This window comes from Bubalus kerabau, chromosome 10 (genome assembly GCF_029407905.1).
Source record: "Bubalus kerabau isolate K-KA32 ecotype Philippines breed swamp buffalo chromosome 10, PCC_UOA_SB_1v2, whole genome shotgun sequence".
Classification (NCBI taxonomy): domain Eukaryota; kingdom Metazoa; phylum Chordata; class Mammalia; order Artiodactyla; family Bovidae; genus Bubalus; species Bubalus kerabau.
In genome coordinates this window covers 16,575,487-16,598,819 of record NC_073633.1, presented here as the reverse complement: position 1 = coordinate 16,598,819, position 23,333 = coordinate 16,575,487, and the positions used below count along the sequence as shown (strand labels likewise).

The window sequence follows — 23,333 nt, the reverse complement described above, 5'->3', positions numbered from 1 at the left end:
TCTCCCCACCGCCCCCGACCCTGCCCCAGGAATGTATGTGTTGGGAAGGGAAGGGCATCTTTGGTCATTGGTCCTTCCAGGTGCCATCATCCCCCAAGTCATTTCCACCTTGTAATCTCAGCGGGTCTCCCCGACTTGTGCCATCCCCCTCCCTGGGTCTCCTCCTGTCACATGCTGTTCTCATTCACACATGTGGCACTTCCACGCTCACACCTGCACGCACGCTCTCAGCATGTTTGTCATTTCACACTCTCACACCCCAGCTCCCTCCACACACGCAAACACACACACACACACACTATCACCTCCTGAAGCGTGCGGGCCCTCTGCAGTTGACCAGGTCATTCTGTCCATCCTCCTGTCCTGGGACTCAGCTGTCTCTGTGAACTGGGCTTGGCGGTCCATTCTCGGGGCGGGGGCGGTTCTGTGGTTGTTCCCTCCTGGAGAGCTGGGGAGGAGATGGGAGAGAGCGGAATTAGGAACTTAAATGCCTGTTTGTTTAGCATTCCATGTGCCGTTAATCTGTCCAAATGAAAGTGATGGAGCATTTCATTTCTCGGGTGTTAATGGAAGAGCAAGGCTTGGGATTGGAGGAGAGGGGAACAGAATGTAGGGGTGAGGGGAGCCGGTACTGAGGGCTCATCCATCTCCCCGTCATTACTGCCTTCAAGGTGCAGCCAAACCTATTAGCACATTTATTTATTTAACAATTTCCTGAACTGGGAGCTCAGCTTGATTGCTTTCGGATACAAATGTCAGTCTTTTAAATAGTCATTGAAATGGAGTCCTCTTGTGGGTCTGCCTCTCTGGGGCGGAGGGAGGTGAGGGCTGCCACATCCTGGAGGCTGGACCAGGCTGGAGGGTGGGCCCCACCTGGGGGAGCCTCCCTGTCCCCCAGCTCTCCTGCAGGTCTCTGGCCCCTCCCTCTCCCCCTCCTCATCCCTTCATTCAAAGGTGTCCCCTGCGTCTCCCCCTGACCCCTCATGTTTCTCTGTGCCCCCACCCCGACTCCAGCCCCGGCAGAGTTTGTCCAGCACCCCCAGTCCATCTCCAGGCCGGTTGGGACCACAGCCATGTTCACCTGCCAAGCCCAGGGCGAGCCACCTCCTCATGTGACGTGGTTGAAGAATGGACGGGTCCTGGGGCCCGGAGGCCACGTCAGGCTCAAGAATAACAACAGGCACGTGCGTGGCGTGTGTGCGGGAGTGAGGCCTGGGGAGGAAACAGGGAAAGGGGGTCTTGGATGAGTGGTCCAGGCAGGTCTTTGCACCTCCTGCTGGGGAAGAACGCTAAATTGGGGATCTGGAGACTTGTGTTTGAGTCCCAGGTCTGCCCCTAACTAGCTGAGCGACCTCAGACTAGCCTGTGGATGTGGCCCACCTCCAAGGAGACTGGGAGGAGGAGCGGGGTCTGAGGCTCTCCCTCTCCCTGCAGCACCCTGACCATTTCTGGAATCGGCCCGGAAGATGAGGCCATTTACCAGTGCGTGGCCGAGAACAGCGCCGGCTCCTCTCAAGCCAGCGCCAGGCTGACCGTGCTGTGGGCCGAGGGGCTGCCCGGGCCCCCCCTCAACGTGCAGGCGGTCTCCGTATCGTCCACCGAGGTCCGCGTGTCCTGGACCGAGCCCCTGGTGAACACCAGGGAGATCATCGGCTATGTCCTGCACATCAGGAAGGCTGCCGGTGGGTGGGGTCCCGGAGGGCAAGGCTGCCTCTGCAGCGCCTTCCTCTTACTCCCCGGCTCTCACCCACTCAGTCCCACGCGTCCTGACCCTCCTGACCCGACACCTTCCCTTCGTCCTCTGGACTGCCCCCTGGCGGCCGCCCTCGTTTCCCCAGTGTGGGCGGGATTCTCTCCTGCTCCTTCACTGCCTGCCCCGCCCTGGCCTCCCCAGACCCCCCGGAGCTGGAGTACCAGGAAGCAGTTAGCAAGAGCACCTTCCAGCATCTGGTGAGCGACCTGGAGCCTTCCACTGCCTATAGCTTCTACATCAAAGCCTACACGCCCCGGGGAGCCAGCTCAGCTTCCGCCCCGACCCTGGCTAGCACTCTAGGTGAAGGTGAGGTCTGGGTGTGGAGCACAAAGCCCCAGGGTATTAGGTAGAACCCCCGTGCACCGTTGTTCAGGCTGTGCACGGCACATAGGGCTTTGCCCTGGGGCTGAGACGGGGCTGGGTCTGCTTGGAAGAAGGGGTGTCCTTTTCTGTTGATAATTCATGCAAAGGTGCTGTTTGAGCAAGCAGAGGCCCTGGGTAGAGTTAGGGAGCAGCGGGGCTCTTGGGGACAGTGGGGTCTGGGGCATAGGTGACAGGTGGGAGGGAAGCGCTTCGATGGCCACCAGGCCACCACATCTCAGCCTCCTCCGCCCACAGCCCCCGCCCCACCCCCACTGTCAGTGCGGGTCCTGGGCAGCTCCACCCTGCAGCTGCTGTGGGAGCCCTGGCCCCGGCTGGCCCAGAACGAGGGCGGCTTCAAGCTGTTCTACCGCCCAGCAAGCAAGGCCTCCTTCACTGGCCCCATCCTGCTTCCCGGAGCTGTCTCCTCCTACAACCTCAGCCAGCTCGGTGAGGCGGACACGGCCCGGGGCTTGGGCCGCTGGGCAGGGGTGCGGTGCGTGGGGCCTGGGACGGTCTTTCAGCAACCTGCCCTTCCCCCCAGACCCCACTGCAGTGTACGAGGTGAAGCTGCTCGCCTACAACCAGCATGGGGACGGCAATGCTACAGTCCGCTTCGTGTCTCTGCGGGGAGCAGCCGAGAGGACAGGTGAGGGGTGGGCGTGGGGTCTGGCCAGAGACTGGCCCTCAGGAAGGGAGGCCAGAAGCTGAGTGGGGGGCGGGGGGAGCAGGCATCCAGGGAGAGCAGGAGGGAGGAGCTGGAGAACATAGGCTTAGACCTGAGCTTGACACTTGGCTGCGTGACCTTGGGTACGTTTCTTAACCTCTCTGAGCCCTCATTTTCTCCTTCATAAAACAGAGATGGTAATACCTTTATAGAAGTGTATGGAGGATGAAATGGTCCACATAAACTGTTATTCCTAGTATTTGGCACCAACTTAGTGTTCAATCATTGGTAAAAAGAACCAAAAAGGTTGGGCTGGGACCCCATAGACAAGGGCAAATGCCATGTGGACTAACGGGGTAGGAGCAGCTGCGGGAGAAGTAACCCGCGAAGGCTGGGTGTCTGGGAGCCACAGCCCCCAACCTGCCCCTGCTTCTACACCCCAGCCCTGAGCCCACCATGTGACTGTCGGAAGGAGGAGGCCACCAACCAGACGTCCACCACAGGCATTGTCATCGGCATCCACATCGGGGTCACCTGCATCATCTTCTGTGTCCTCTTCCTCTTATTTGGCCAAAGGGGCAGGTGGGGCCTGGGCCGGCGTGGGGCGGGCAGGCGTAGGGCAGGGGAGCCACACGGGAAGGGCAGCTTGGGGCCCACCGTCTCCATCCTTGTGTTCTTGCCACTCCCACATCCCTCCTCCTAACTCTTGGCTCATCCCCTAGGGTCCTCTTGTGCAAGGATGTGGAAAACCAGCTCTCCCCTCCTCAGGGCCCCCGGAGCCAGAGGGACCCTGGCATCCTGGCACTGAATGGGGCGGGACAGGCAGAGCGGGCCCAGCTGGGCCGAGACGGGAAACATGTGGACGTGAAGGAACTGGAGCAGCTATTCCCCCGAGCAGGGGCTGTGCAGCCTCACCCAAGACCCACGGTGAGTGCCCCTGCCTGAGCCAGCCCCCTGCTTTAGGCTGCGCCCTCCTTACCTTGGCCACAGGCCTTGGTCACCAGCCTCTGCCAAGCTTCAAGACACAGAGCATCTCTCTGTGCCCCCAAGTCAGGCAGGGAGGGCTGGAGACCTAACCCCTGAGTAGAATGGGCTCCAGTGCCTGACCCTCTGACTCGGGGCTCGTGGGCCCTTGCTGAGGCCTGTGTGACTCACCCTCTCCCCAGCAGGACCCTGAGGCCCCTGCCCTGTGTGAGGAGACCCAGCTCTCCATGCTGCCACTTCAGGGGTTCAGCCTCCTGGAGGAGATGCCGTCGGAGGCCCTGCCACCCCAGGACGTGGGCCCTGGCCTCCTGAGTGAAGGACCGGCTGCCCAGCCTGCTCCCTCAGGACCATAGCCGGTATCCGGCAGGCTCTGCAGGGAGCAACCCCCATTCTCAGGTCAAAAGCAAGATTTCTCCTGTCATGTGGGATTCACGTAGAGGCTTCCCAGGCGCTTCTGTCCTGACTGATCCTCTGATTCTCAAGACCTACAGTAGCCTCAGCAAGAACCCCTCCAAGGACCCAAAGGGGTTCCTTCAGGAGCCCCCGCCTTGGGCCAAGGCCCCTCTTCACCTCTGCTTGTACCCACATGACTTGGAACTGAACTAATGTTTTCCTTTAAAAAAAGAACAAACTTTAAAAAAAAGAGCGAGAGAGAAAGAGAAGAGAGAAGGTGAATTAGACTCCAAAAATATGCCCCTGCTGTGGCTGGGCGCCTGACACTGTTGGCCTCCGCGACCTTGTTTTCTCAGGATGGCGTTTTGCTGTTTTGGCTTTCAGCACCTACCTCAGCCGGAATGAATGTCCTCGGGGGAGTGGGGCCGTGGCCTCAGCCCCTTGCCCCACAGAACCCCGAATGCACTCCTACCTCAAGCCCCTTTGGGGGCACCCCTTTCCCCACATTATTGCCCAGAGTTAAAAAAAAAAAAAAAAGGAAAAAAAAAAAAAGCACTTCCCCATTTCCAGGTGTGAAAGAAAATGTCTACCTCGAAGTTCGCTGGCTCTCAGGCCTGTGTTGTATCACTGGACCGTCCCTCCTGGCTCCTCACCAAGGGTGGGTCTCTTGGGGCCTGCAGAAATAAAGATGGAATTGGTCAAAGAAAATGTGAAAAAAAAGAAAAGCCAAAAAAAAGAGGAAAATTTGTTCCTGGGAGTGTAAATCGTTGCTCCCTCCAGACTAGCCACTTCTCAGCACCCTACCAGGTCTCGTCGGCCTGTCCACTCCCATTTTGACCCTCTCAGCCAACTCATCCTTGACTGGGACCCCAAGGACCCTCTCTGTACCTGGGCCTTGGGCGGGTGGGCCGTCACCCCGCAGCCTGCCTGCCCGCAGAGCCGCTGGAGCAGACTGGCCCCTGGAATGTACTGTGTGTGCCGGTTGTGTGCATGTTGGGGGGTCCCCAGCCCTCTGTCTCCTGGGACACTGCCAGCTTGACCCACCCGCCGCGGGCAGTGGACCGACCACTGTCAGCAGCTACGGCCGGAAACTATTTTTATACGAGGTGTGTATAAGGATTTATGTTCTTGTGATTTCTTGTTTCTCTTTTCTGTTGTGTTCTTCGAAAGACTTAGTTGAAGATGAAGAAAAAAGGAAAAGGAAACAAATACGTATTTTTGGTTACACACAAACTTTTTTTAAATAGCGGAAAGAAAACTTTTGTTTTAAAGAAAAAGAAAAAAAACTGTATTCCTTAAGTATGAGATTAGACCTTAATGTCCCTGACTCCCAACCCTCTAGGGACTCCTCACCCCAGACTTTAGTGGATTAGCTGAAGGAGGTACACTCGACGGGGTTTTCCTGAAAGACTGAAGTCTCGTCCGTGTGGATTTGGGGAAGGGTATTGTCTCTTCTCCCTGGTGCTGGGCCTGAGCCCAGGTGCTTCAGACCTCCCAGGCAGTGCCCCGTGGTCCCTTCAGCGTTGTCTCCACACCCCCTTCCTCCTGGAACCCCCTCTCCCTAGGGAAGGGTGGGCATGCGGGAGGGCGGAAGGGGCCACCTGGCCCGTCTTGGGTTTATCACACTCATTTTGACTGAATAAAAGTCCTGTTGCCAAAGTGAAGCTTGCGTGTTTGGGTGCCTGTGGCAGGTCCTAGGGGAGGGGTGGGAGTGCTGGGTGATGGGGCAATCAGGTGGACCCTGACGGGGTCAGAGCCCAGGGTGGTAACAGCTGAGCCCTGGGTGCTCCTTACAGGAGCTCTGCCTGCTGGGTCTTCTCCGCGGGTGGGGAGGCCAGGGAGGTTCTCACAGCCTCCCTGGGTGACGGGGAGGGGGTTTGATGTTCTCATTATCACCATCTCCTCTCACAGATGATGGAACCAAGAAAGGATGAGAAATGAAGGAAACCTTTTATATTCCATACGGCGCAGGGTCGGCCGAGATCAGTTTGCATCCGGGCCAGGTGGCCTGGTTCCAGAGTTTGCATTCTGACCGCGGCTCGTGCCTCCCTAGCTGGCAGGAAGGGATCCGAGACCAGTCCTTCCGCCAGATGGTGACAGACCACCAGTATGGAGCCAGCGGCCAGGCGGTGCTATGTGCTTTTAAAAATAATTAGTTAATTACATTGGCTGCCCCAGGTCTTGGTTGCGACATGCGAGATCTTCAGTCTTCATGGTGGCGTGTGAGATCTTTAGATGTGGCATGTGGGATCTAGTTCCCTGACTGGGGCTTGAACCCAGGCCCCCTGCACTGGGAGCTCATGAGTAGTAGCCCCTGGACCACCAGAGAAGTCCCAGCTATGTGCTTTTTTCTGCCTTGTCTATGAGGAAGGACTAAAGTTGAGGAGACTGGGGCCCTGACTGGCTGAGTCTTTACAGGACACACAGCCAGACCCTTGGCCAGGCCTCTCCGTTCCTCCCTGTGGTCTCTTCAGTCCAAGACTCCTGAAGCTGCTGAGTCTGAGAATAGGCCAAGAGAGACAGGCCTTAAAAGCGTCTTGCTGACAAAGATCTGGAGGTCTCAGGGCTTCCTTGGAGGTCCAGTGGTTAAGACGCTGCCCTTCCAGTGCAGGGGGTACAGGTTTGATCCCTGGATCCCACATGCCGCACAGCAAGGCCGAAAAATTAAAAAAGAAGATCTGGAGGTCTCAGTGGGCCTCAAGCTTAGTAAGAAGCAATGGTGTAACGCAACTGCTTAGACTGTCAATGTCCTCTCTGTTGCTGAAATGGAAAGCCAAGGCTCACGCCTGGGAGACTCTGCAAGTCTGGAGGGCTGGGTTCTATACCCAGAGGTATCTTTTGAGAGGAACAGACAAGGACAGTGGTTGGCAAGCTGAGTTCTCCAGGTGTGGCTAGAGGGTCTGGGGGAGCCTCCTTGCCCATCACACCTAGAGCAGCTTGACTTTTTTTTGTCGTCTAAGTTGAACTCTGCATGAGATTTTCATTAGAAAACAGGGTACTGCTTCTAAAAGAAACATCTGAAAGCCCTTGGCCTGGCACTTCTGGAAGAGGGCTGCAGGGGTGGCTGGGGCCAAGGGCAGGCCACAGACAGTGACGGTGCAGTGGATACTGAGCTGAGAGAGAAGCCTGAGGCCACATGGTACCATCATGGGTCTTGGGGAGAAGTGGTTGACTTGTCTTGATTTTCCCAGAGGAAAGAACTAAGCCCACATATAGAAATAATACCTTGCCTTTCTTTACACAGAACTCCACAAACAGAAATTCTTCAACTTCAGCCATCCAAGGACCACCTGGGGAGGTGATGAGGGGACATATGGAGGAGCAGACGTGAGGATAGGAGGGCAGACCACGCAGCCTCCAGTGCTCCTGTCCCTCCAAGGGTCCAAGAGGCTAGTACCTCCCCCAGGGAGGGGCCCGGAAACCTTTAAAAACCACCTAATATGACTCACGTAGATATATGCAAATTATACACAAATCACATGTAAATAAAGGAAGGGTCTGTTCTAACAAGACCTTGAACTGAGGTAAAAGGAGAAGCAGGGTTCCAATTAGGAAGTTTAGCAGAAATTGCTTTCAGCTGAGTGGCCCAGCTGGAATCTAGGTCCTGAGATCTCAAATGATCCAGTGGCCTCTGGCTGAATACCTACACATACACACACACACAGACACACACACACGCATGTTTGAGTAGAAATCAGCAGCAGCCAGGGCTTAAGTTTGCTCCAGTTACCTAATGCTCTGTAACAAACCACCCCACATGTTAGAGGTTTACCCTAACATTTCTTTTGCACACAAATCTGCAGTTTGGGCTGGGCCCCAGCGTGGAGAGCTGTCTCTGCTCCATTGCGCATCAGCTGTGGCAGCCTGAAGCCCCAGGGCTGGAATCATTTGAAGGCTTGCTCGCATCTGGTGGCTGATGCTGGCTGTCAGCCTCAGCACCTACATGTGGCCTCTCCATGTGCCTGGGCTGCCTCACAGCCTGATGGCTGGGACCCAGGGATCAGCATCCTGAGAGCCAGAGCCAGGCGGAAACTGCTAGGAAATTTAGAACCTAGCCCTGGACATCCTGCAGCATCACCACCATGTTCTATTCCTGAGAAGCAGGTTACTAAGACCATTGTATTCCAGGGAGGGGAGTTAGACTCCTCCACCTTTGGATGGGAGTGGAGTCAGAGATGTTGTGGGCCTCTTTGACCACAGGTCCACACTGGAGGGGTGGGTGGAGAACAAGTGTGAGCTGGGAGGCTGGGCAGCAGGAAGGCTGCTCCCAGAGGCTCTGCGGTATGATGGGAGGGGCTGGAGGAAGACAAGCAGTGCTCCCGACTCCTAGCCAAGCCATGTTTGTAGGTCTCATCCCCATGATTAGTGAAGATCGGTCTTGAAGGGAGTCCTGAGGTCACGGGAAGGGAGTCCCAGGCCTCTATGAACACCTAGCAAGGGCCTTCTCCGCGGCCAGCTCCCTCAGGGCAGCGAGGGCTGAGGGGCCAGGGAGAGCTGGTGCCAGCCTGAGATCCCCACCCACCAGGGATGGTGGTCCCCAGAATGACCGAGCAGGGAGGGACCACTGACCCCTTCATGAGACAGAGAAGACAACCGAGAGCCAGGAGGAGCAGGAATCGCTCAAGTTCACAGAGAAGTTAGAGGCAGAGCCAAGGCTGGAGGCCAGGAGCCTTTGCACTAAACCTAGTCAGGCTACAGTTGATGGGGAGCCTGGGTCCTGGGGAGAATGGGGGTTGGGGATGTGTGAACATGGACCTGGGGGCAGGCAGGGAGGAGAGTAGTCCTCCTGCTCAAGACAGGTGTGGGGCAGCAGAGGTCCGGAGAAGCTGGGCTGGCAGCAGGAATGGGGGAGTGGGAGCAACCAATGATGAGGGACCTGTCCTGAACTGAGTTCAGGCTAGAGTCAGGGAGTGGGCCATCTAGACCCATGCCCTCCCACAAAGAAGTATTATGGGGATTGGTTTGTATATTCTGATTGCACCCAATGAATTCATATTAGCCAAGAGTTCAGTTTAAGTGTTCAGATGACCTCATTGTTACAGGCAGAGAAAGTGGGCAGAACAAAGTGAGTGAGGGTGAGTGAGATAAAGAAGAGAGGACCTCTGCATCTGGCATTGCCTCCGTTGGAGCCTCTGGACGAAGCATCCCGGCCTGCAGTGTCTCAGCTCCACGGAGAAAGGCCGTGACTGGAGAGGTTTGCTGCCCCCCTGTGGAGATAGCGAGGATTACAGCTACAGGAAAGAAAGGAAGCTAGCAGCTAAGCTCCTCCCCACACTGGAGAGACAGACCTAGCTCTCAGTGAGCAGACAGTATGGGCTTGAATTAAAATCAACTTATCCAGGTACTGGCTTGGATGGGCACTAGCAAGCTGGGAAAGCAGAAGAACACATGATTCACTGCAGGCCAGAATTAAGGAAGACTTCAAAGACAAGTGGAAAAGAGGGAAGGGATACCCAAGGCTGAAGGCAAAGGGTAAGCAACGAACACGGTAAGATCATGGAGCAGCCAGGAGGTTGTCATTTGCTGCTGGAGACCTAGCACTTAATAGATGCTCAATAAACGTACGAATGAATGACTACTAAATCTCCAGAGCATATGTTTTTACACGGTTGATGTGTCGTGGCTTTCCAGGTGGGAAGGGAAGTAGTGAGAAAGCCAGAGAGCCTGGAGCTTCCTCGGGAAATGGAAAGGGGCGCTACGGAGTCCTTGGTGCCCCGCTGATAAGGACGAGTTCTCTGTTACTATTTCTGGTGACATTTCTAGAACACCTCCTTGGAGTCTTCTCACAGCCTTGCAGCAAGCATAGCTGGACTTACTGTCATCCTCCCATTTACCAAATAAGGAAACCAAGGCCCAGAGAAGTGAGGTGGTGGAACTGGGGCCTGAACCTGGGCCTCCTTGTGTGAAGCCCATGCTGGTTGCTGACTGTTATCTGTAGACTGGTGGGGGCAGGCTTGAAGGGAGACGTGGTCTAAATGGACTGAAATGAAGATTTTCTTTTCGAATGTTGAGGAGAGATGCAGGGATGGGAGGCCCTGAAGAGGAGGGTTGAGGTGGGCATGTGGCTAATACAGGTTGAGTGAGGAAACTTCCGAGCTCCCTGCTGACCCTGGAGCAGTCCAGGGCCTTCAGCCCGGCATTCAAGCCTCCCTTACAAGAAGCAGTGCCACCCAGGGGTTAAGAGCATGGGCTCAAGTGTATAATCTCCACTCAGCCACTGTCTGGCTGTGGCCCAGTGGACATCCCTTAAGCTCTGGTGCCGTCAGTTCCTCTTCTATGAACTATGGAGAAGCACAGCATAGACTTCACAGGTTGTTGTGAGCGGTAAAGAAGTCAGTTACGGAAAGCAGTCAGGACTGTGCTTACTATTACTATTATTATTCAGAACAGAACCTACTTTTCTACCTGTCATCCACTTCAGTCCTCCAAGCTAGGCTCCTGGCTTCTTCTTTTTTCAATCACTGAAGAAATTTATTTATTTATTTTACTTTACAATATTGCATTGGTTTTGCCATACATTGATTTGAATCCGCCATGAGTATACATGTGTCCCCCATCCTGAATCCCCCTCCCTCCTCCCTCCCCATCCCATCCCTTAGGGTCATCCCAGTGCACCAGCCCCAAGCAACCTGTATCATGCATCGAACCTGGACTGGTGATTCGTTTCACATATGATAATATACATGTTTCAATGCCATTCTCCCAAACCATCCCACCCTCTCCCTCTCCCACAGGGTCCAAAAGACTGTACTGTACATCTGTGTCTCTTTTGCTGTCTCACATATAGGGTCATCATTACCATCTTTCTAAATTCCATATATATGTATTAGTATACTATATTGGTGTTTTTCTTTCTGACTTACTTCACTCTATATAATAGGCTCTAGTTTCATCCACCTCATTAGAACTGATTCAAATGCATTCTTTTTAATGGCCAAGTTATACTCCATTGTGTATATGTACCACAGCTTTCTTATCCATTCATCTGCTGATGGACATCTAGGTTGCTTCCATGTCCTTGCTATTATAAACAGTGCTGCGATGAACATTGGGGTACACATGTCTCTTTCAATTCTGGTTTCCTCGGTGTGTATGCCCAGCAGTGAGATTGCTGGGTCATATGGCAGTTCTATTTACAGTTTTTTAAGGAATCTCCACACTGTTCTCCATAGTGGCTGTACTAGTTTGCATTCCCACCAACAGTGTAAGAGGGTTCCCTTTTCTCCACACCCTCTCCAGCATTTATTGCTTGTAGACTTTTGGATAACAGCCATTCTGACCGGCTGAAATGGTACCTCATTATGGTTTTTATTTGCATTTCTCTGATAATGAGTGATGTTGAGCATCTTTTCATGTGTTTGTTAGCCATCTGTATGTCTTCTTTGGAGAAATGTCTGTAATAATGAGAAAACAGAAAGAGAAATTAAGGAAACAATTCCATTCACCATTGCAACAAAAAGAATAAAATACTTAGGAATATGTCTACCTAAAGAAACAAAAGACCTATATATAGAAAACTATAAAACACTGGTGAAAGAAATCAAAGAGGACACGAATAGATGGAGAAATATACTGTGTTTGTGGATCTGAAGAATCAATATAGTGAAAATAAGTATACTACCCAAAGCAATCTAGAGATTCAATGCAATCCCTATCAAGCTATCAACGGTATTTTTTACAGAGCTAAAACAAATAATTTCACAATTTGTATCGAAGTACAAAAAACCTCGAATAGCCAAAGCAATCTTGAGAAAGAAGAATGGAACTAGAGGAATCAACCTGCCTGACTTCAGGCTCTACTACAAAGCTACAGTCATCAAGACAGTATGGTACTGGCACAAAGACAGAAATATAGATCAATGGAACAAAATAGAAAGCCCAGAGATAAATCCACGCACCTATGGACCCCTTATCTTTGACAAAGGAGGCAAGAATATACAATGGAGAAAAGACAATCTCTTTAACAAGTGATGCTGGGAAAACTGGTCAACCACTTGTAAAAGAATGAAACTAGAACACTTTCTAACACCATACACAAAAATAAACTCAAAATAGATTAAAGATCTAAATGTAAGACCAGAAACTATAAAACTCCTAGAGAACATAGGCAAAACACTCTCTGACATAAATCACAGCATGATCCTCTATGACCCACCTCCCAGAATATTGGAAATAAAAGCAAAAATAAACAAATGGGACCTAATTAAAATTAAAAGCTTCTACACAACAAAGGAAACTATAAGCAAGGTGAAAAGACAGCCTTCAAAATGGGAGAAAATAATAGCAAATGAAGCAACTGACAAAGAATTAATCTCAAAAATATACAAGCAACTCCTGCAGCTCAATTCCAGAAAAATAAACGACCCAATCAAAAAATGGGCCAAAAGCTCCTGGCTTCTTTGGAACACGCCGTGCCATTGTGCCTCCAGGCCCTTTCTGCATGCTGTTCCCTCAGCCTGCAATGAGGGAACAGCGTGCAGCAATGTTCAACCATCTCTTCTTTCCAGATCCTTCCAAACATGATCTCCCCCCAGTCCTCCCTGATCCTCTCCTTTCCTGCCTTTGCCCTTCCTCCACATCCTCTCACACAGAACTATTTCCTTCTGTAGTATAAAATGCAGATGATGTGTGCCGCTCATGACTGCTCAGAGAATTTAGGATATGAGCGTCCTAAGAACAGGCATGGTTTCTTATCTCTCTATGACCCACCGGTGCTGCTATGGAGCAGCACTAAATACTTAATAAACACTTGTGGAGAGAAAGCAGGAAAGCAAAGAGGGAGGGTGTGTGTGTTCAGTTGCTCAGTCTGAACCTGTGGACTGTAGCCCGTCAGCCTCCTCTGTCCATGGGATTTCCCAGGCAAGAAGAATACTGGAGTGGGTTGCCATTTCCTTCTCCAGGGGATCTTACCAACCCAGGGGTCAAACCCACATCTTCTGTGTCTCCTGCTTGGGCAGGCAGATTCTTTACACTGTGCCGCCTGGGAAACAAAGAGGGACAGAGGAAGAAAGAAAAGACAAAGAGAAAGGGGGAAAGAGAGATGAAAGGCAAACTAGAGATGAAGCCAAAAGAGACTAGAAGAGAAACCAGCTCCATTCACCTTCCAACAACTTCAGGGAAAAAAAAGAATGCCGGGACTGGAGACTTTGGGGTCATTTGCAACCCTTCCTTGGCTTTTCTTTTCATCCCTTGAGCCATATCATTGAAACAGATTTTGAAAACCTCACAGTGGCTTTGGACCTGCTCTTCAGCCCCTTGGAAGCTCAATGTCTTAATTTGTAATAGAGATAATAATGGTACTTATCTAATTGGGTTGTTATGAGACTCAAATGAGAAAACAACTGGAAAATCTCTGGCACCTGGCCCATAGTAAGCACTCAAAAATTGCTGTGTATTATAATGGTGATGGTTCAGTGATTCCAAGAATCCCAGACCTGTTGGAAGCCAAGGCTGAGCCCTGCTGGTGAAGAGATGGGCTTCCTAAGCTCAGAGAGGTGCCCATTGTCCTAGAGCTGGGCCCAGTGGTCACATAGAGGTCACACTGTATTTTCTCCCAGGCCTTGCCACCCACCCCCCGCCCCCACCAAGAAACACAATAAAGACTCCTGATTGCTTGATTAAAGGAAGCGGATACACAATTCATTTCAATTTTAGACCTAACCACCCCACAACCTTTCAAAAAGAATTGCACACCCTACTCCAATTTACACACTGAACCAACATGGAATTTTCCAGCGGGTCCTGAAGCCTTTGAAGTGACCAGACCAGACTATTGATTTATTTCCAACTAACCTCTCTCTTTGAACCCAGAAGGGTCAAGGTTAATTATATAATAAAACACACTGTGCCCAGCTGCCCCCTCTGAGGGTGCAGGGAGCCCCCAGACCTTTCTGAGCCAGCGAGAGGTGGATCGTATTTCTGATCCCTTCCCCCGCATTCATTTCCTTCTTCAGGGCCCATTAAGGAGGAAGAAAAAAAAAATCCGACCCCCTCATTTCCTCCCTGAGAGATAAATTTTAATTTGCTGGGAACCAACAAAGGGGATCTAAGGCTGCACCCTGCAGTTGATACATCTTGATGGGAGCACATTTTCTGGGATCCCCTGGGAAAAGGGGTGGAGAGAAAAGGAAAAAGAGTGGGGAGTGGGGAAGCAAAGGGGTGCAGGCCCTCTCCCACACAGAGGGAAAGGAACCCCATAGAGCCTGACACAGCGGAAGCCTCCTTTCCATTAAGCTTTCTTTGCTGGTTGAAGTGAGTTCCGCACCGGCCCCAGCTTCTCCTGTGTGTGCTTTTCGGCCTTCACCAGCCACCCATGGTGAGCACTACGGCAACCCCGCTTTCCCGGATGATGGGATAGGGTCCAAGTGGTGGCAAAACAGGTCCCACTTATCACAGGTAGGAAGTGGCAAGGCCAGCACTGGAATCCAAGCTTTTGTTCTCCTTGTAAAATGATGGATTACTCCCACCTACCCCATTTTCCTAACCCAGGGGAATATTGTAAATGTTCTTTTCATTTCCATCATTTAAAGAAAAAAGATACAGCACTGTTATCTAATATATAAAATCATAAAGTATTGGTCTCTCAGTCATGTCCGACTCCTCTCGACCCCATGGACTGTAGCCGGTCAGGCTCCTCTATCCATGGACTTCTCCAGGCAAGAATACTGGAGTGGGTTGCCATTTCCTTCTCCAGGGGATTGTCCTGACCCAGGGTTGAACCCTGGTCTCCTGAACTGCAGGTAGATTCTTTACCATCTGAGCCATCTAATATATAGTCCATTATAAAATGTCCCCAACTGTACCAACAATGTTGCCCCCTCACCGGTGTTTCCCCCATCCAGGATCCAGCCAAGATTCATCCACTCCCTTGGTTATCCTGTCTCTTTCCTCTCTCCTCTTCTAGAACAGCACCAGCCTTTTGGTTTTTCCTGACACTGCCATTTCTTTTTTTACTATTAATTTGGTTGAGTCAAGTCTTAGCTGTGGCATGCAAACTCTCAGTTGTGGCATATAGGATCTAGTTCCCTGACCAGGGATTGAACTTGGGCGCCCTGCATTTGGAGCATGGAGTCTTAGCCACTGGACCACCGGGGAAGTCCCTCCTGACACTGACATTTCTGAAGGAGCAAGGTCAGTTGTCTCTCCGATTAACCCCCATGTGGATTTATGTTTCCTCCTGACTATTTAGAGTGTTCTGTTGTTCTTGAACTCAGGTTCAGCCACTCGTTGCTCAAGAATCCAATACTGAGAGACACTTGTCAGACAAAAAGGAAAGACGGCTTTATTGAGTAAACTGGCAACACTGGGGAGAAGGTGGACTCTTGTCCCAGGGCACCAACTCCTAGGGTTTTGCTCAGAAATTACACAGGGAGAAGAGGAAGGGGCTACGTGCTGAGGAGAGGGTTGTGGGGTGTATGGTCAGCTCGTGGACATTCTTCTGATTGCTTGGTGGTGAGGTAACCCGGAATGAACATCATCAGCCTTCAGGTTTCAATCAGTCTGAGGTCTGCATGCTGTGGTCAGTAGATAATTACCTTCTTCCACCTGGTGGGGGTTTCAGTCTGTGCAAAATAGCGCAAAGGACATGGCTCAGAGGATGACCTCTAGCCCTTGAAGAGGAACTAAAAAGGTCCTTGACTTTGTTCAAGAGCTAAACTATTACTGTTTTGACTGTTTTTCTTTGCTTCCGCATTTCCCTCACTTCTTGATTAAATATATTCTTTGAAACTGGGGGAAGGCCTGGAGGCTACAGTCTTTCCACAGACAAGGGGCAGGCAGAGGTCGGGGTGCCCCGTAGTGTCCAGCTGGGTTACAGTAAGTAGGGCCTCACATCTGGAGGCCCACGATGCCAGCTGTTCTTGGCAAGGGATGCAGGATTTCCAGCTCCAAGGCCAAAGCTTGTTCTCAGCCTCTTGGGGGAATTCCTAGCGTGGAGAGAATGCTGAGTAAATGATTCCACCAGGGGGCGCTGTCGGCACTGGCCGCTGGAGAAGCTGCTCTCTGGGACTCTTCCAGGACCACAGACCGCAACCTTGACCTTTGGGAAGAAGGCCACCCATCACAATCATCACAACCTGAGATGCACTTCTCTAATTCTTCTCTCTGGAATGTTCCTACATTTGTATCGAGGCTTCATCCCTCCATGAGGCTGTCATGACTCTGGAGCAGAACCAATGTTCCCTGCTTTCTGCTCCCACAGCCTCATGTTTCTGCCTCATTGCATGACTTGTCTCCACATAGTAGAGGTCACCGTGGAGCTCCTCCTAACGCCCATTTGTCTAGGGCCCAGCCCACTGTCCACCAGAGAAGGTTCCCATAAATATTTGCCAAGTAAATTGTAACCCAAATGAAATCAGTCTGTCTTATGGTCAATCTCAATTTCACCTTTGAGAGAAAGACCCAACATCCAAAAACAAATTGAAAATCTATTTAAGTCTTTGCTGAACAGCCTGGAAGAGGTGTCAGAGGATCAATTATATTACATACCATATGCTAAGGAGTCCGGAGTATTCTCTTTGCCCACCTTTCTCCCTATCATCTCATGGCTCCACTTTCACTTCCAAACCTCTCTTCTTTCTCTTATTCTTGTCCAAATCCCTCCTCCCTCTTAATCAATTTGCTCTATGTCTTTTAATTTTTTAAGTTAGTTTAAGTCAAATAAGCAATACACAAAAAAGTCCTCGCTGTTAAAAAAGAAAAAATAAGGAGATTCCCTGGCAGTCCACTGGTTAGGACATGGCACTCTCACAGCTGAGCGTCCTGATTCCATCCATGGTTGGGGAGCTGAGATCCCACAAGTCTCAAAAAAGAAAGTAAAATATTACAGAGATCCCACTTCAATCACCCCAAACCCAGTCCCCCTCCCAGGGATAATTAATCTTGTCAGTGTGATATAAGATCCTTCCAGGCCTTTCTTCATGTAATTATAGATTTCTATAAGCACCCAAGTCAAATATGTGTGTGTGCATGCTCAGTCACTTCAAAGAGCTGTGTCTGACTCTCTGCAACCCTATGGACCCACCAGGCTCCTCTGCCCATGGGATTCTCCGGGCAAAAATACTGCAGTCGGTTGCCATGCCTTCCTCCAGGGGATCTTCCTGACCCAAGGATTGAACCTGAGTCTCCTGCATTGCAGGCAGATTCTTTATTGCTGAGCCCCAGGGAAGCCTTAAAGTCAAATATACGGTATACATGATAATGACATTTATATTTGCTGTTTCCAGTTTTCAGCGCTGCATTTGGCGCCCTTGGCCATCTCCCTGTGGTCGTCAGTGTGTATTTCTCTACAGCAGGAATGAGAGGGTTTGCTGGGTCCTGGGCCACAGGCCCATGGAATGACCGTCTTTAGTGATTGTGTGAGCTTACTGGCCACCAGCAGGCTGTGAGAGGACCCAGCCTGCTTCTGTCTTGCACAGGCAACTTCCTTCCCCTCCCAAGCCTGCTCTGAGGATCAGAGAGCATCCTGGGAACTTTGCCCATCAGTAAGTGCCCAGTTCAATCCCAACAAGCCTCATCCATCCACCTTAGCTGATTCAGAACGGATTAACTATCTAAATACTGTAGTTGTGTTCAGGTTGGCATGATCTGTGTTCTTACTTGGCCTCCTTCTCCAGTTTCTTGGTGTCCTGTCTTCTCTCTGTCCCCTGGCCCCTCTCCATCTCCTTGACTCCCCACCCACCTGCTTGCCTCTCTGACCCTCCAATCCTCCTGGAACCAGTGCTAGGAATGAACCTGCAGCCCCTCGGCCAAGTCCCCACTCAAATCCCCTGCCCACTTTGGCTCCTGCCCAGGGCGCAGGATGCCAGCCCCACCAGGACTCCCGCCTGCTTCAGGCATCTTGGGTCGCAGCAACCCTGCAAATGTTGTGGACTGAGCATTTTTTTCAAGGACATTAAATGTTTTAAAACTCTAAATCACAAAGCAACAAGTAATGGCACCATAATCAAACGGTCATGTAATGCAAATAAAACATGCATAGGGACTTCCCTGGCAGTCCAGTGAGTGGTTAAGACTCCAAGCTTCCATTGCAGGGGGGCCAGGTTCAATCTCTCATCAGGGAACTGAGATCCCACATGCTGTGTGGTACAGCCAAAAAAAAACACTCCCAAAACAAAACCCATATGGGTTAAAATACTTAGTGTGGTAAAATTTTAATTAAAAATAAAACGTGTCTTTTTTCACATTCTTACTGTTCTCTTAACTGAGATCCTCTCTTTTTTCCCTTTAAAAATTAAAAAAAATTTTATTTATTAAAAAAGGCTATCATCTGTGTTTAAAAAAAGTAACATTTATTTATTTATTTATTTGGTTGCACCCAGACTTAGCTGTGGCACGAGGGATCTTTGATCTTTGTTGTGACTTGCAGCATCTTTAGTTGTGGTGTGCAAGCTCTTAGTTTCAGCAAGTGGGATCTAGTTTCCTGACCAGGGATCAAACTTGCACCCACTGCATTGAGAGCCTGGAGTCTTAGCCACTGGACCACCAAGAAAGTCCCTTTTCATTTTGCTTTGATTCAGATCAACAGAGAGCGTCACTGCCTAATTTTAGTAATGGATGATGGACTCCCTTATGGAGCACAGACTAGCGGTCACGCACCCATGTTGACACACTTTAAACTTATGAGGTAGGTACTACCATCATCATGTCTGTTCACGGATGAAGCATCTCAGGCATGGAGACGTTAAATGACTTGCTTGAGGTCACACAGCTAGGGAGTTAGAAAAGCTGGGATCACAACCTAGGCAGGTGGCGCCAGTGCTTGGGTGGTAGCCACTGTACCACACTGCCTCTCAGCCTTAATATGGGTAGCCCTCAGCCTGCAGCTAGGCACATATGTTTGTTTTCCAAAGCTCTATCAGAAAGCAATATTTGGAAAACTTATTCTGATGTTTCGCTTGAATCTCTCAACAACACTAGGATGGAAGGGAAGACCCAGCTTACGGGCCAGCATGATGCCCGGTACCCAGTATGAAGGAGGTGTGTTCCCCAACTTGGAGGTGCTATGTAGCACGCAGCACTGGGCAGTGTGTGTGCACGAGGGTGTGCATGCATGCATGGATGCGAGCATGGGCACATGCATGGTGTGCATGTGTGGGCATGGCCATGTTGGCGTGACCATGCAGCCCTGCGCTGGCTGAGAGGCGTCTTCCATCCCCACAGGGAGCCGGCATGGGCAGATCACCTGTGTCATTGCAGGCAGAGAGAGGCTGCTCAGATCAAGGGCAGTGGTGTTTGTTTCTGTCACACTCTTATCTCCGCTTCCCTGAGCCCAGACCTTAGCATTAGAAAATGCCAGGGCCGGGATGAAAACATGGAGATTATCTAACTCAGGCCCTCCCTTGAGAAATGGAGATACCAAGCCCCAGAGAGGATACTGTTAAAGTTAAATATAAAATGGAGACTGGACTTGAGAATTCCCTGAGCAGATAAAACCATCTAGGCTCTGAAAGCAAAACAAAAATCCAGCTTATTTCATGAAGGTAAGTAAAGTGCAATTTTAGGTTATTTCTTCTTAATGCCTCTGACAATCATAAAAGAAAACTTCAGTCATTTTCCTAAAAATGGTATGAGATGATCACTTTAAACCAGTCCCCTGCCATCTGAAAACCCAATGCAATCACCATAAGTCATCTTGTAACTTCATGCCCCTGCATTTCACATCAGTCTTTGAATTTTGAACCTTCCGGTTCGTGAACTGCTTTTATAGGCATAATAAACTCTTACTAAATACTCTTTAGTAACAGTATTTAAGCTGAAACTCCAATACTTTGGCCACCTGATTTGAAGAACTGACTCATTGGAAAAAACCCTGATGCTGGGAAAGATTGAAGACAGGAGGTGAAGGGGACCACAGAGGATGAAATGGTTGGATGGTATCACTGACTCGATGGATGTTTGAGCAAGCTCTGGGAGATGGTAAAGGACAAAGAAGCCTGGCGTGCTGCAGTCCATGGGGTTGCAAGGAGTCAGACACGACTGAGTGACTGAACTGAACTGAACTGAACTACTGTTTATTGATTTGGTGCTTTTAGTTCAGCTAGTTCTGGATTTTTGGAAGTACTCAGCTTCTTAGGGGCAGAGCAGGGATGAGAACCCACATCTCCCCGTCCAGTTTCGTGCTCTTGCCACAACCCCACTGCCCAGACTTTTGTCTGACCTACAGTAGTCATACAAGGATGTGAGAGTTGGACCATTAAGAAGGCTGAGCACTCAACTGTGGGGCTGGAGAAGACTCTTGAGAATCCATTGGACAGCAAGGAGATCAAACCAGTCAATCCTAAAGGAAATTAACCCTGATTATTCGTTGGACTGATGCTGAAGCTGAAGCTCCAATATTTTGGCCACCGAATTTGAAGAGCTGACTCTTGGAAAAGACCCTGATGCAGTGGGCAAATTCTTTCACTATGTGGGGACAAGAGAAGAAACAGGAAATTGTTTCTTTGAGGAAGGTCCTGGGAATGTTTGTGGAATGAATGAATGGAGCATGACGGGGTAACAGGAGCCCTGGGACAGATTGAACAGGAGAGGTTGTTGGTCTCTTCATCAAAAGAAAGGGTCAGAAAGTCCCCTGTGTCACCTTGGGAGGTAAATTACCTTTGAGGAAATAAAGAGGCTTCTCTGTGGTGGAGAAAGGGTTAGATAACCCAATTGTCCTGGAAAGGGGGCGACATTGGAATTTCTATGTGTTCCAGACCATCCTGGGGCTGCCATTAGAAAGGCAGGATGGGAAGTGGATCTGGGGGTGGGCTTTGAAAGGAAGGGCAGCTAGCACTTGGGATTTGGGCCCGAGGAAATAGATGTGTGTCTGGGGCTGCCCTCTCAGCAATGTGACAGACTGAAAACAAGGAAGGGATCTTTTCATGCCCCGAAGACACCCAAATCAAGGTGGCACCATTGAATAGAAGTCCCCGTCTGTATGATCAGACCACCCAACATGGTTGTTCTCTTGCTCTCTGTACCTCCCCGACCTGTCCCTGCCTCACCTACACCCTCCTCACCCGACTGACCTTCCCTCTTAACCATAGAGCCTAATCACGGGGGTGAGCCTACATACTGGCTCCCAGGCCCAGCTGGCGCTTGTTGTAATCTTTCCATCAGAACTGCTCCACCAAGGTGATTTATTAAAGGGGCAGTGCAAGGCGTGGGCCTCTGCAGGTTTCCCTGGCGACCGACAAACTGATCTGATGTCAATTCTGTAACTGGTAACCTACTTCCTTTCCCAGAAGTAAGGACTGCTGGTGAGGTGTCTCTCCAGGGCCTTGCTTCAGTATGTAGGATCCCCCCATCCATTAAACCACGGAGGCCTCTGTTGCTGACTCCAGGCTCTTTCTTCCAACTTGAGGCTGGGCGAGTACAGCGCTTGCAAGCCTGAGGGGTGCAACCCAAGCTGTCCTTGGCATCCTTGAGGTGGTGTTTGCTTGCTGACGAGGCGTGGCCAAGAGCAGTGCTGGCTGCAGGACTTTTGTGAGGAAGGCAGAGGCTCTCAGACCTTGAGAGTTTGGGGCAAATGGTGTGTGTGTGTGTGACCTGGTTTCTGGTTTTATCTGCCTCTGTGTGTCTGGAGCAAGATATGCCTGTTTCTGAAGACACAGGGAGGGTCTCCGCAGGGAGCCTCTGATTTACTGTCTAGTTTTGAAGGATGAGAGCAATGTTTTATTTGGCATATCACTTTTAAACATCTCCCTTTTGAATCCATCCTCTCTTCTGCTTCCCACCACACCCTGCGAGGCAGGCAGGGAGACACCTCTATTTTCTCGCAGAGAGGACTGCCTCCTGTGGAGATCACTTAGCGGGAGACTGTCTTTCTCCTGCGGCTCCTTTCACGGTTCCACGGTCCTGGCCAGGGACGACAGAAGGACGAGACTGAATCTGTCGAGGGGAGTGTCTTTCTAGCTGGGAGGAAAGTCTAGCCCGCGGTGACATCCAGCAGAACGTGAAACCAGCTGTGCTGTCTTAAAATATCACTGCAAGAAGGGTTCAGAGAGGGAGAGTCGAGGTCTTTTCCTTTTCCAAAAGAGTATTAAAATCAGCTTGTTGAGTGCTATGAAAAGGCCTCCTGAAGTAATAGAAACATTTCGGAGAAAGTAAACACAAAAAAACATTGAAAATGTAAACAGAGATTAGTCAGAAAGAAAAAGATACTTTGGAGAGAAATGTCAAAGTCCAAATTTAGTGCTTTGAGAAAGAAAACTAATAAAATGGACAGATTCTGATGAGATTTATCAGATCAAAAAGGAGCGAAAGGATAGTAAGTAAATAGTATTGGGAATAAAAAAGGGGACATAACTGAAGGGACAGCAGAGACCTAAATAATAGAGATTATAAACACCTGTGTGCCGAGAAATCTTACAACTGCAGGAAATGTATTGTCCATGTATCTCTCTTAGAAAAACTGACTCAAGAAGACAGAAAAGTTAAATGTCTATAACTATAAAGACAGGAATCAGTAGCAAACTTTTAGGCCTCAAATGAAAATTTTCTATTTGCAACAACATGGGTGGACCTGGAGGGTATTACGCTAAGTGCAATGAGTCAGACAGAGAGAGACAAATACTGTATGTTATCACTTATATGTGGAGCCTAAAAAATAAACAAATGAAATAACAAAACAGAAACAGACCCACAGGCATAGAGAATAAAGTCAGTCAGTCAGTTCAGTCACTCAGTCGTGTCCAACTCTTTGCAACCCCATGAATCGCAGCACACCAGGCCTCCCTGTCCATCACCAACTCCCGGAGTTCACTCAGACTCACGTCCATCGAGTCAGTGATGCCATCCAGCCATCTCATCCTCTGTCGTCCCCTTCTCCTCCGGCCTTCAATCTTTCCCAACATCAGGGTCTTTTTAAATGAGTCAGCTCTTCCAACTCCCGGAGTTCACTCAGACTCACGTCCATCGAGTCAGTGATGCCATCCAGCCATCTCATCCTCTGTCGTCCCCTTCTCCTCCAGCCTTCAATCTTTCCCAACATCAGGGTCTTTTTAAATGAGTCAGCTCTTCGCATTAGGTGGCCAAAATATTGGAGTTTCAGCTTCAACATCAGTCCTTCCAATGAACACCCAGGGCTGAGAGAATAAAGAAGCAGTAACCAATGGGGAGAAGGAAAGGAGGCGGGCAAGGCAGGGGTAGAGGATTAAGAGGTACAAACTACTGTGTATAAAATGAACAAGTAAGTAC

General features: G+C 50.3%; 1 protein-coding gene across 1 annotated transcript in view; it reads left to right on the top strand.

Moving 5' to 3' along the window:
- Window positions 1-5,811, top strand: part of IGDCC3 (immunoglobulin superfamily DCC subclass member 3) — a 43,770-nt gene extending 37,959 nt beyond the window's left edge. Inside the window, exons 7-14 of the mRNA XM_055536470.1 lie at window positions 1,015-1,180; window positions 1,435-1,682; window positions 1,895-2,059; window positions 2,372-2,563; window positions 2,658-2,762; window positions 3,224-3,362; window positions 3,503-3,707; window positions 3,947-5,811. Coding sequence (XP_055392445.1) covers window positions 1,015-1,180; window positions 1,435-1,682; window positions 1,895-2,059; window positions 2,372-2,563; window positions 2,658-2,762; window positions 3,224-3,362; window positions 3,503-3,707; window positions 3,947-4,117 — 1,391 coding nt within the window. The 3' untranslated portion in view covers window positions 4,118-5,811. The remainder of the gene's footprint in view (window positions 1-1,014; window positions 1,181-1,434; window positions 1,683-1,894; window positions 2,060-2,371; window positions 2,564-2,657; window positions 2,763-3,223; window positions 3,363-3,502; window positions 3,708-3,946) is intronic.
- The last annotated feature ends 17,522 nt before the right edge of the window (window positions 5,812-23,333 follow it).